Source organism: Myodes glareolus, chromosome 18 (genome assembly GCF_982192425.1).
Source record: "Myodes glareolus chromosome 18, mMyoGla1.1, whole genome shotgun sequence".
Lineage (NCBI taxonomy): Eukaryota > Metazoa > Chordata > Mammalia > Rodentia > Cricetidae > Myodes > Myodes glareolus.
In genome coordinates, this window is record NC_142043.1 from 7,942,605 (window position 1) to 7,955,469 (window position 12,865).

General features: G+C 46.9%; 1 protein-coding gene across 2 annotated transcripts in view; it reads right to left on the reverse strand.

Annotated features, from left to right (window-relative positions):
• Kif6 (kinesin family member 6) overlaps window positions 1-12,865 on the reverse strand; it is a 303,195-nt gene that overhangs the window by 36,546 nt on the left and 253,784 nt on the right. For both annotated transcript variants that reach the window (XM_087897899.1, XM_087897898.1), the window contains exon 16: window positions 85-135. In XM_087897899.1, the coding sequence (XP_087754025.1) occupies window positions 85-135 (51 nt within the window). The remainder of the gene's footprint in view (window positions 1-84; window positions 136-12,865) is intronic.

Genomic DNA, 12,865 nt, shown 5'->3' on the forward strand with positions numbered 1-12,865 from the left:
GCACCCCTTCATTCTGAGGGCAGCATACATACCCTTAATTCTGCAGCCCCCATATTCATTCTGAGGGCCCTGCAGCGTACTCACCAAGAGCTACTTGCTGCCGGTGCCGCTGGGTGAGGGCATCCTTCAGCTGACCTGTCAAAGACACAAAGGAAAACCACCAGTGAGTTTCCAACATGCTGCAAGAAGACCTCAGGAGCACCTGAAAAACCGACACAGAAAAAAAGTCAAGAATTGGGGAGACACTGGCAGGCAGAGCTTCTAGAGAGAGCCCTTCCAAGCCCCCAGTGGCCTTGGAAGGGAGAAATGTAGAAATGGGTGTTGGTGCATCCATGAATTTCACCTTGGGTCAATCATCTTATGGTTTAATTATCTAAACCTGTCATTCATAATCTTTGCTGGGGCCCTGGTCTCTTAAGTAATTCCATTATTAACGAAGGTGAAGAGAGGATGTGGTCTTTTAATAACTTATAAGACCCTCTCTTCCGTCCACTTCTTTTATTTTGAAGCTGTATGAACAGTTGATCACTGGATGTGAGGCACATATAATCTGGTCATTTTAGTGAGGTAACGGTGTGTGGATGGAGGTCAGTGGACCTGCGGCTACGGTGCACCATTTGTTCTGGTGTTTCCGTCACAGGGAACAGTAGCAAAACAGCAGTGTTCAGAAGAGTGGTGAGCTGGCTGAGCTGGCAGAGTTTGCTGAACGAACCCCATACTCAGAACCCATGAAAAGCCGGGCAGAATTCTCCGTACCTGCACCCCAGTACTGCACGGGCAGAGACAGGAGGTCTCAGGAGCTCTCTGGCCAGCCAGTCTAGCTGAATCAGTGAGCCCCACGGGCAGAGAGAGACCTTGTCTCAGAAATAAGGGGGGTGAATGAGAAAGACACCACACCAACCTCTGCACACACATGCACATTTACACACACACAGGAAGAAAAGACTCAGAAGATGGGGACTGGGAGGAATGTCTGAGCTGGCCTGAGATGCTTTGATGGAGAAGAGAAGCTGAAGAGGGACTGGGACGAGTTCCCGGGTAACTGAGCAGTGGTGTGTGGATGCTTTATTCTGTCCCACTAGGGAGCAGGTGTGCATGGAAGTCAGGTCATAGGAAAGGCAGAGCAGTGAACTCCAGGTTCAGTGCGGGACCCTGGGGACTTGGTGTGAGAAGGAAAGAGTTCACAAGGTGCAGTGCCCTCAAAGGGATCACGTGTTCTCAGTAGCCTCAGTCTCTCAGGATGGCAGCACCTCTTGAAGGCACCTGGCAAGAGCATGTTGTGGGTCATGAGAGAGAATTCCTGTCCTTGAAGGATTTGGGACTCGGTGACTCCGGGTTTCCTCTCTCTCTAAAATCCCAAGATTGGGGGCTTGATACATGGACAATTCTGGGGTTAGTGTGTGTCCCGGGGCTCAGCAAACTTATGGAGTGTCAGCTCTGCCTATTGCGGTTCCAAGTGGGATCTGTGATCCGGACACTGGACACTGAGGGGAGCCGGGGAGCCTCACTGCTCCCTTGTCTCCTGTATTTCTTTAGAGTTTCAAGAAGAGGATGGGCAGATCTGAGGTGTCCACAGCAGAGATCTAGGTGACACGAGGACTGAGGATGGCAGAGCTCAGCTTAATTCCGATTTCAGAATCCTCCCTAAAGAATGAGCTGGGGCCCCATGTCCCAAGCAGTTCCACAGTGAAGCTGTATAGAACAGGTTAACATGTGGCACCCTCATCGGCTTCAGTCACAGGGGTCAGCATGCAAAAGGGGCGTTTCTGGTTGACAGAGGATGCCACACTCTCCCAGATGGGGCTGCCCCTCCAGATTGAGATCTCTGCGGAGGGAGGGGCACAGCTTCCCGGTATGTGACCCCTTCCTGAGGCTGGGACCCTTTCATACAGCTCCTCATGCTGTGCTGACCTCCAGCCATATATTATCTTCACTGCTCCTTCAAAGCTGTGATTTGCTTCTGTTATGACTGTAAAGTAAAGATCTGACATGCAGCCCCGTGAAAGGGTGGTTTGACCCCCCCCCCCCAGGAGTCACGATCCACGGCTTGAGGGCGGGGGCATCTGCCGGCTGCTCACTGCCTTCTCTAGTTCCTCACTGAAGAAGGTCAGATACAGAGAGGAAGCCAAGGATGGGTCTGAGCAATAACTGCTTCAGTTCTAAGCAGGGAAGGGTGGAACCTTGGGAGTGTGCTGAGGGAGGGCTGGGAGGAAACCTGACTTGTTATCAATTGCATAACAATTTTCATGTGCATACAAAGTTTTCCTCTCTTAAAGAAGCATGATGGTTTAATTCCAGAAAGTGAAGATTTTTAAATGTTTTCCCACATTATTGCTCAACATGTAAGTATCAAAGTAGCATTTCTTTGAATTATATTGTATTAGGACGTTTGATTTAAGAAGTAGATGATGTGGTTGTTCATTTAAAAACCGTTAAAAAAAAAAAGGCTTTTAGTTTGGTATTAGGACAGAACTTCCAGCCATTTCTGGAACGGCCCTAAACATACTTGTACTGCTTTTGCTATGTGCTTACGGGAAGCCACCTTCTCAACATTGATAATTATAAGTCAAAATGTTGATCCCTAAAGAAAATACTGAAGACTCTCTTTACCCTGCAGTTCACAATAGCCAGGCGAGACTTCCTTCCCAATCACAGCTGTCTCATTAGCATGTACATTTCCTTTTGTATTTAACAGATGGTAAAATCATAGCATACCAAAATTGTTCTCCAATACATTTGTGTGTATGTGTCTGTTTGTATGGAGGTGCACATACACATGTGGGGGCACATGGAAGTCAGAGGGTGCACATACACACGTGGGGACACATGAGAGTCAGGGGGTGCACATACACATGTGGGGGCACATGGAAGCCAGAGGGTGCACATACACACGTGGAGACACGTGAGAGTCAGGGGATGCACATACACATGTGGGGACACATGAGAGTCAGGGGGTGCACATACACATGTGGGGACACATGAGAGTCAGGGGGTGCACATACACATGTGGAGGCACATGGAAGCCAGGGGGTGCACATACACAAGTGGGGGCACGTGAGAGTCAGGGGGTGCACATACACATGTGGAGGCACATGGAAGCCAGGGGGTGCACATACACATGTGGGGGCACGTGAGAGTCAGGGGGTGCACATACACATGTGGAGGCACATGGAAGCCAGGGGATGCACATACACATGTGGGGGCACGTGAGAGTCAGGGGGTGCACATACACATGTGGAGGCACATGGAAGCCAGGGGGTGCACATACACACGTGGGGACACATGAGAGTCAGGGGGTGCACATACACATGTGGAGGCACGTGGAAGCCAGGGGGTGCACATACACATGTGGGGGCACATGGAAGTCAGAGGGTGCACATACACATGTGGAGGCACGTGAGAGTCAGGGGATGCACATACACATGTGGGGACACATGAGAGTCAGGGGATGCACATACATATGTGGGGACACATGAGAGTCAGGGGGTGCACATACACACGTGGGGACACATGAGAGTCAGGGGGTGCACATACACATGTGGGGGCACATGGAAGTCAGAGGGTGCACATACACACGTGGGGACACGTGAGAGTCAGGGGGTGCACATACACATGTGGGGGCACAGGAAGTCAAGCACTCAGCACATCTGAAAAGACAGGGTCGCTCACTGAGCCTGAAGGTCACTGCTTTGGCTACGTTGGCTGGCCAGGAGCCCCAGGAGTCTGCCTGTCTCTACCTTAGAGTTCTGGGATTCCAAGCACACCAATTGGTTTTCCATGCTAAATGGTCAGCCCTGAAAACATACATACAAATTACATTATATGGATTGAGCAGTTTGTATTTATGTATTTAAGAATACATATAACTAAAGAGAAAAGTGTGTGAATTTGAAAGATGGGGGGCACATGAAGTATTTAGAGGGAATAGCAGGAGGGGGAGAAATGATGTAATTATATTACAATTTTAAGGAATAAAAAATTAAGATGGAAATTTTAAAAAAGAAGCCCTATTTTGAAGCCCTACAGCCCTCCCACAAAAACCTCTGCAGATAGTTCTTTCCTGTGTGCCTGGCAATGTCCCTCCCTGATAAAGCTCCTCCAAGCCCTGCACCCCTCCACAGTAGCAGTCTGGCCGAGTCTGTCTCCAGCTGCCCTGCTTCCCATTTAGTGATAGCCTCCCCATCCCTGCAGCAGGCTTTTGTAGAATGAGAGGGGTTAAGGATTTTCCATAGGACTTGGTTTGCACATGTAAATAAAAAGGGAAAATTTCCTAAACTCCACAAATATGCAAACACACTTGGAATAAGGCACCTCTAAGGGACAAAAAATGTGGCCTTTATAATATCACATATTGACAAAGGCAGTTTTAAAATGTAATCCCCAATGCTCAATTGTGGCAAATTGACTGACATCCCCCACCATATGGCATTTGCGGTGGGAGGGCCATATCCCTAAACAAGTTTCCAAAAATAGCCTTATGGCTGATACCTAATTACACTTGCCAGCAGAGACATTCTTCAAGCAAAGATAACAGTCGCTATAATCGGCAGGATCTTGCAGCTCCGTGGGTTTTGGCAAAGGAGGAGCTGAGGGAGATTGCAGAATTTGCTCAGCATGAGGCATGCTGTCATTACCAAGGTGATAAATTTGCGGGTTTTGGCCAGGGTTCCTGGACATATTCCTCATATAGAGGTAGGGGTGAGATGAGATAGAAACAGAGAAGTCCCTGCCCAGGCAGGAGACAGTCTGAGAGGGAAGCTGGGAGCCCAGACTGGGGTGAGACTCAAGGAGCAGACCAAGGAAGAAAGGAAGGAGAGCCCTCTTCACGGGACAGCTGAGCAACTAGCAATGTCCCTCTGCTGATTTACAATGCTATGTGCCAGAAAAGTCTTTTTCCCCTTCTGGCCCAGTCATCAATGGCATGAGTGGCGGTGGGGACGGACAGGCACTTTAAGCTAGTTCCCACTAACAGAAATGTTGTGGAGATGTGCGATCTTGCGAACACCCATAGTCTGATCATAGCACACGAAAGGGGTGGGTTGTAGGAATGTGGGTTCTCTGGACCTATGCAGGTCTTCGGAAAAGTGTCAGCATCATGGGGAAGCAAAACTGATTCTACATCCTGATATTTGCAGTGTTTAGGAGGCAAGAGTTTTCCTTAAACCTCACACTCGGTTTTGCATCTAAGGTAGCTTGAGATCAGTCACTGAACAGAAGCTGGTTCTGGGGATAGCCATTTGTGTAGGATTCCAGCATGGATTCAGTATGGCTTTGCAGACTGCTTTTGGAAAGGGTTCTCTTCCATCTCTCCCTTTCTCCCTCCCTTCTTCCTTCTTTATTTTCTTCCATTCTTTCCTTGTTTTTAAGTTTCTCACTATATAGCCCTGGGTGTTCTGTTACTCTTTATGTAGACCAGGTTGGCTTTGAAATCACTGAGGTCTGCCTGTCTCTGCCTCATGGGTACTAGGACAAAAAGTATGTGTCACCAAGCTCGCTCCTCCTGGGATTTTATACTATACTATACTGAAGATGCTTACATTGCTATCAAGTAATAAGTATTTATCACTTATCTTCGGACATAGCACTACTTCCAAAATGGCATGAGACAAGGTAGTAGGACTCCACTGTAGACAGCCTAAGAGACCCAGCAGGAGTCAGCAACTAGTTTGCCTACATACCCTTTTTTAAAGATGCTAAACCCATGCTTGACTTTGTTTATCCTTCATAACTGATGTCTTAATCGCTTTGTCACTGTAATGAAACACCAGGGGCAGGCTAATGGTGCGGGAGAATTATCTGTATTCTGTCAATCATGTATTTTAATAAAACGCTGATTGGCCAGGTAGGAAGTATAGGTGGGTCAAGCAGACAGGAAGAGGAGGCGGGGCAATGAGAACAGGAATATTCTGGGAAGCAGGAAGCTCTGCCATTCCTGCCCAGACCACCGAAGAAGCAACATGTGAGCTGACAGCTGGAAAAGGTACCAAGCTACATGGCTAACACAGACAAGAATTTTGGGTTACCATAGGATGTAAGAATTAGTTAATAAGAAGACTGAGCTAATGGGCCAATCAGTTTATAACCTAATGTAGACTGTGTGCAATTTTCTTTGGGACTTGCCGGCTGTGGGGTACTGGGTGGGACAGGAACCCCAACAAGCTGGCCCCTCGTGTTACAGGCTAATGTTACAAAGCAAAGAATGTTTTAGTTCATTGTTTCATGGCTGAAGAGCCAAAGAGAACTGAAGGGACATGAGCCCACTCGAGCATGTGGCCCTGGCAGGCCCTGCCCTTCTCTCCCACTCCCTCCGCCTTGATAGAAAACATTAGATTACATTTCTAAAGCTAGCTCCCAAGGTCTATTCCCTGATGTGGCCACTTCCTCCTCCTGATGTTGACCAAGGTTCAGCTATCAGAAAACCCCTTTGGTTCACCTAATTAACATACCCAATTAAAATTAAACACCTCATCCTAACACGGAGTTTTCCCTTTACCTTTATAAAAACCACCATTTTCTCATGTGCCACATCTGTCTCCTCATATCCAGAAGCTGTTCTTCGTTCCTCCAGGACAAACACCCTGCCCTCATCCCCTTGTCTCCTTCCCCTCTCCATTGATCTCTAGCTCCTCTACCCTAGCATCCTAGGTCACTTTAACACAGACCTCCCCTTTTCTCCTCTGAAAATTACACTTTCAAGGTCGTTTGCTGCGGTTTTTCTACCAGTCAGAAAGCAGCCACTTTACCACCACCACCACCTCCATGACCACCATGACTACCACCTTCACTACCACCACCACCACCACCACCGCCACCATGACCACCATGACCACCACCTTCACTACCTCCACTTCCACCACCTCCACCTCCACCATCTCCACCATCACCACCATGACCACCACCACCATCACCTTCACTACCTTCACCTCTATCACCACCACCATCACCCCTCCCTACCCAGTCACTTAAAAAGGATCCCTCTGTGAAAACAGGGGTTTGGGTATGGTATTGCCTAATCTGGGGTCTGGGAGGGAGCTCCTGCTGTGCAGTACTGGTGACAGTCCCTCCTCAGCTGCACTACCGCACAGCAGATGACAATGGTGGGAGAGAAAGTCACACTGCCAAACAGGGAGCCAGAGAAGGCTGGGCTGCGCATGCTCTCAAGCACTGGGAGACCTCTCCCTGACCTCCACCTCCTCTGGCTGGGGGTGGAGGGGTAGGTAAGGCTGGCTCAGTGGATAAAGCGCCTGCCTTGAGAGGGTGAAGACCACGGCTTGGATGGCCAGAGTCCACCTAAAAAGTCAGGCATGCTAGAGTGTGCCTGTAGTCCCCAGCCTTGGAGCTCTCCAAAGCTCGTTAGCTAGTCGGCCCTGATGAGAGACTCCATGTCAAGAAAACAAAAGAGGCAGATAACCAAGTGATCAAAGAAAAATACCTAATTTGGCTTCAGGCCTTCACATGCAGGCACATACATGTGCTCTCACACACACGTTGCCCCCAAAAGAAGTTCCTACGTGAACCTTTGGAGAACATAGTGATGTCATATCCCACCCACAGCAGTAGCTGCTTTTCTAATATTGTGTGGTTGGATGAAGTAAATACCTGTATCATTTTAGTCACACTACAAAATAATCACAAATTTGCAGGTATTGAGGATTGAGTTCTGTAGTGCAACAGCATCCTCTGAGATTGAAACAGTCCACCCTGCAGGAAGTTCCTCAAACGGGAAGGTAAGCAGCTCAAAAGAGCTTCAGGAAGTCCCTGAAACTGACCAGAGTAAAGGAAGCCGAGCTGACAGGAAGACTCTTACACAAGCAGAGCTGTAAAGGAGACTCCTGGGCCCGGAAGAGGTTCAGGACAACTGAGGCGCCAGAAAAGACAGCCTCCAGCCTGTGGGGCTGTGCAGTCTGCTGCTTCAGGTCCCAGCTTTGTGAGCCCTCGCCTGTGGGGGGCGAGAGCTGTGGCCATGAAGCTGTTCATGAGCCATTTCTGCTTCCATGAGTAACACCAATAAAATGCGTTTCACCATTTTGGAGTTTGGTGGTAACTGTAGTTTGGTTGTGTGTGTGTGTGTGTGTGTGTGTGTGTGTGTGTGTGTGTGTTGCATCTTTCCAGGAAATGTGGAAATGTTCTGGTCCACAACAGTTCAAATCTCTTCTTCTCGGTAGATGGGCTGTGTTACATCTCTAGGCTTTGATTTCATTATTTGAAAATGGAGTGGTTATCACTGCAGTGACATATTGACCATATCTGAAGATGCCTGGTATCAGACAGGGAGAACAAATGGGTGTGTGCGGTGCATCGCCTAGTTTTAGGTATCAAGGCTCTTTAACATGACTGTCCCCAAAGCCAAGCTGTGAATTCTGCGTCAACGGCAGAAGCTGTGAACGGGAAACACAGCTGAGGAAAGGGTTAGGCTGCGGTACACGAGGGAGAAAGAGCAGGGCTGTCGATGACGGCATAACCATGCCCACTCCAAAGGGAGCTATGACAGAGAAAGGCAGGCCAGACACTAGGTCCAGACAGTGGAAGGAAGAGGCCAGAGGGGAGAAGGGGGGCTGGCTGCATTCCTATGGGAGTGTGGGGTGCTAGGTAATCCAGGGGCTCAGGAGCCAGGTGAAATGTAGTCTCCTGTCTGGGCGTACTATGGCTGAGTCCCCAGCTGGAGCATGGGGAGAATGTATCAGCTGCCTGCCTGGGGGTGGGTTGTTCTGCATGGTCATGGTATATCAGCTATGCTGCCTACCTCGGGGGCAGGGCAGGATTGATCTGCAACAGGTCATGGTTGAGGTTCTGAATCCTTAGTGCTGAGGAGGCCAATCTCTCTGTAATAACAATGAAGATATGAGATAACCAGTTCATTAGATTCCCTCGAGGCTGTTTGTAAAAATAATGGGCCTGGAATAAATTAAGTGTGTAATCCTTAGACGGATTTCCAACACACCAGAGTGTGTAAATCCTTTGAAGGCTTCAAACCAGACAGTTCAATCTCTCACGGACACAGTAATGCACAGCTCATTGGGCTCCTTAGTCTAATTGGAAAGTCTGTGGTGGCAGAGCTGCCAGCTCTGCTCAGTACAGTCGTGGTCGAGGGAACACAAAGGAACAGCAAAAAGGCTTTGCTAGCTTAGGCTACAAGACAAGCCTCTGAAGTCTGGAAGCTGAGCAGAAATATACAATGGTGAACTGAGCTTGAGCCTGGAGCCTGCCAGGCTTCTTGGCTCCAGGAGGAGGAAGGTGAGTTGAAGTGCACTGTGCAAAACAGCGCTGAGAGCCAGGCTCCCAGGGAGAGACTGTGGGCTGAAGTGAGGCTCTCACCACCCTGAGGGAAGGGGCTCGGGACTGGAAGGAACACAACACTCCTACAACTTTGTACACAGGGCTCTGGTTCCCACCCCACTGCATCCCAAGGCTGAACAGGGGAGGAGGAGAGGGAGAGGGGTGAAGGAAAGGCAGAGGGGGCAAGGAGAGGGAAGGGGGAAGGGGGAAAGAAGAGGGAGAGGTGTTCAGCTCCAGCCTCCAAGACTGAAGGGGGAGGAGAGGGAGAAGAGGGAAGGAGGGGGAGACAGGGAAAGGAGAGGGAGATGTGTACAGGTCCAGCCTCCAAGGCTGAAGGGGGGGGGGGAGGAAAGGGGAAAGGAAAGGGAGAGGGGTGACGGAGAGGGAAAGGGGGAAGGAGGGAGAGAGGTGTGCAGGTCTAGCCTCCCGCATGTGGCCAGGCCTCGCTCAGCCTTTCTAGGGCAGGAGCTGCTACATGCTAGTAGCACTGTGGTTTGTCCTTCACACTGCTGCTAGCAGAGCCAGCTCTGAACTGCGGAGTGAGCTAGAGGTCCTGACAGCAGAGAGGGTGAGCACAGAGAGAGCAAGGGAAGCAAGTTAGATGTGTTCAGGAAAAAAGGGGTGCTGGTCGCCCACAAAAGCTGGTAAGACCTGTATGATAATGTTAGAAAAGAGAGCCAGGCAACAGTTGAAACATACATGGGTTACAAAAATAACATTTGCTTGACAAGCACATAGAATTTTATGGATATAGAAGTACAGAAAGGTAGGTTAATCTTACTATAAGTCTATAACTATATATATACAAATGTGTTCCATGTGCATGTCTACATACACGCACACAATCATACACATAGGCATTCATGAGTGACTTATATAAATGTGTATATATACACTCTCTCTATATAAAGACTCTCTCTCTCTTTCTCTCTCTCTCTCTCTCTCTCTCTCTCTCTCTCTCTCTCTCTCTCCCCACAGCTTGACTGCATGACCTTATTGCTGAAGATTCTACATACTTGCATCACAGATCATGGAGAAACTGAGTCAATTCTCAGGGGCTTCACCCCTACTGGCTCGTGTTTATGGTGCTGGAAGGTGCCATGCATGACACCAGAGGACTGAAGTAATCATCTGTGTGGAATAGTCCTTCTGCATACTGTGTGATTGTATGTTGCTAAGGTTGGTTTAATAAAGAAGCTGACTGGCCAATAGCTGAACAGGATAAAGTTAGGTGGTAAGGTCAAACTGAGAATGATGGGATGAGGAAGGGAGGAAGCAGGACATGTAGAAAACGAGGTAACAAGCCATGAGTCACATGGAAAAGCATGGATAAGAAGTATGGGTTATTTTTAGTGTAAGAGGTAGGTAGCAACAAGCCTGAGCTATGGACCAAGCATCTGTAACTAATATTAAGCCTCTGAATGATTATTTGAGAGTGACTGCAGGACAGGAAAGCTCCATCTACAAATGGCACCCAACATGGGGTATAGATCCACATAAAACCTAAAAGCTTTTTAAAAGGGGTCCAAACACACAAAAACAGAGCCAGATGCAGCTCCCTACTCTCACAGTCTCATGCCAGCTGCAATGCAGAAATACACCTCTCAACAGCTGCCTGTGAGATGGAGCCTGCCATGATGGAGTTCATGCCACTGTGAACTAAGCAGCATGGCAGGTTCCAGCCATCTCGTACATGGGCCACAGTACAGAGAGGCTTCTCCCAGTTGCTGTCTGCAGGCTCAAGCTGCCAGCAAGAACTCCACCAGCATGCTGCATGGCAGATTTAGAGTTTTGCTTATGTAGACAGAAAAGGATTACAGATATACAGTAAAAAATATATTCAGATGGGAAAACCTCTAAACGGAATACAGTGTGTTTAAAAGTAAATATAGGCTTGGGAGAGAAATGAGAGACCGTCATGATTTAAAAATATTAAAAATAATAAAGTCCTTAAGAAGAAATAGAGTAATAAAACATACGGAAAGTCACATAAAGACCAGAAATACACAGAGAGTCTGGATCCTGCATGTCATTGTGCTGTCTTTGAATTTTCTGATTGCTGGTAAAAAACAACAGCTGATAATACACTGAATTATGAAAACTTCTGGATCAAACCAACCTATATATTTTAAAAACATCTTGACTTAAAAATTTAAGCCAAAAGATATATTACTTTTGGGGAGAAGTTATGCTTTTGTTTCCACAGGAAATAAGAGGCTGTGGATTCATTCTAGGTTAAAGAAGATCAGGTTTGATCAAGGAACACCCCCTGAAAATCCCGGCTACAAATATAAAGTAATAAACCAAAATAACTACAAGATATGTGATAAATATTTTATCTGCTCCAACACATAACAAAAAATCACATTTGACTGACGTGTGTACAATGCACAGTCCATATTATATTGATGCAAATATGTATGTTACCTTTAAAGGTTTATATATTTTCAGAACAAGTTGACCAAGGACCAATGAAAACGGATGACCCGGGTAATCCAACACCCAAAACAGCTTCAAGGCTGCTGACTGAGATGGTCCAGTCTCACAAAGTACTCTAACCAAGCCCTAACAATTATCCTGATTTTCTCAAGGTCCCTTCAAAGATGTCAGCACTCTCAAACACTAGGAAGTAGTCTAGATAACTATGCCTACATCCCCCCAAATTGATTATGGATGTTTGTGATAACTTAAGGGGGGTTGGTTACAAATTGTTATTGGTAATGGTCAGGAAGGAAGCTGAACAAAGGAGATTAGATCCAGGGATCTTGTTATAAAAAGAAAAAGGAGGGGATACAGAAATGGCAGAATAGAAGGGTAGATTATTGAATCTACTTTTAAACCAAAAAAGCAACTACTAGTCTTAAATACTTTACATTGGTATGGATTTTTTGTATACTGATGATACAAATTTGAGGTCATTTTCCTTAGCACCTACTATATCTATGTTTCTGCTCTTGTTTAAGGTGTTGTATCTATACAGTTCATTTAACAATGTAATGTAAACTTCTAGTCCTTGAAATTTATTATTGCAAACTAGGATAATAAAGAAATGCATGTTAGTAGTCACTTATTACAATCAAACTTACAGTCATATTAGGTATGTTTGTATGTTTTCAAGGTCAAACAGAGATATATTTTAGATATATTTCAAACACTTCAGAGATCTACAGAATATGGTATTTAAGATGTTTTAATAACATAAGGCTTTTTATGACAATGAGACATGTCTGCTCCTGGTAACACCAATCTATTTTAGAGACGATGATGGGTATCAAAGAAACTCCCTATAGAGTTTACTTCCTTTGTGGCAAAAGTTAGCCACTGGGCAAAAAACTGCCCTTGCCTTGACTGCTGAGAGTTTGAGGTCCAAATTGGACAAGCAGAATACAAAAGAAAGTGACTGCCAAACTTTGCCAAGGTAATGTAGGACAGTCCCTCAAAATCCCTGCTTCACAGAAACATGTGTCAGATATTCTAGATCTGAACATCAAAGATGGATGCCCCAATATTACAGAACTTAGGGTGACCAGGCAGTCAGTTGTCCCTATCATTAGGTAACATTTCATCCTTCTGGGGTCTTGGATGGAGT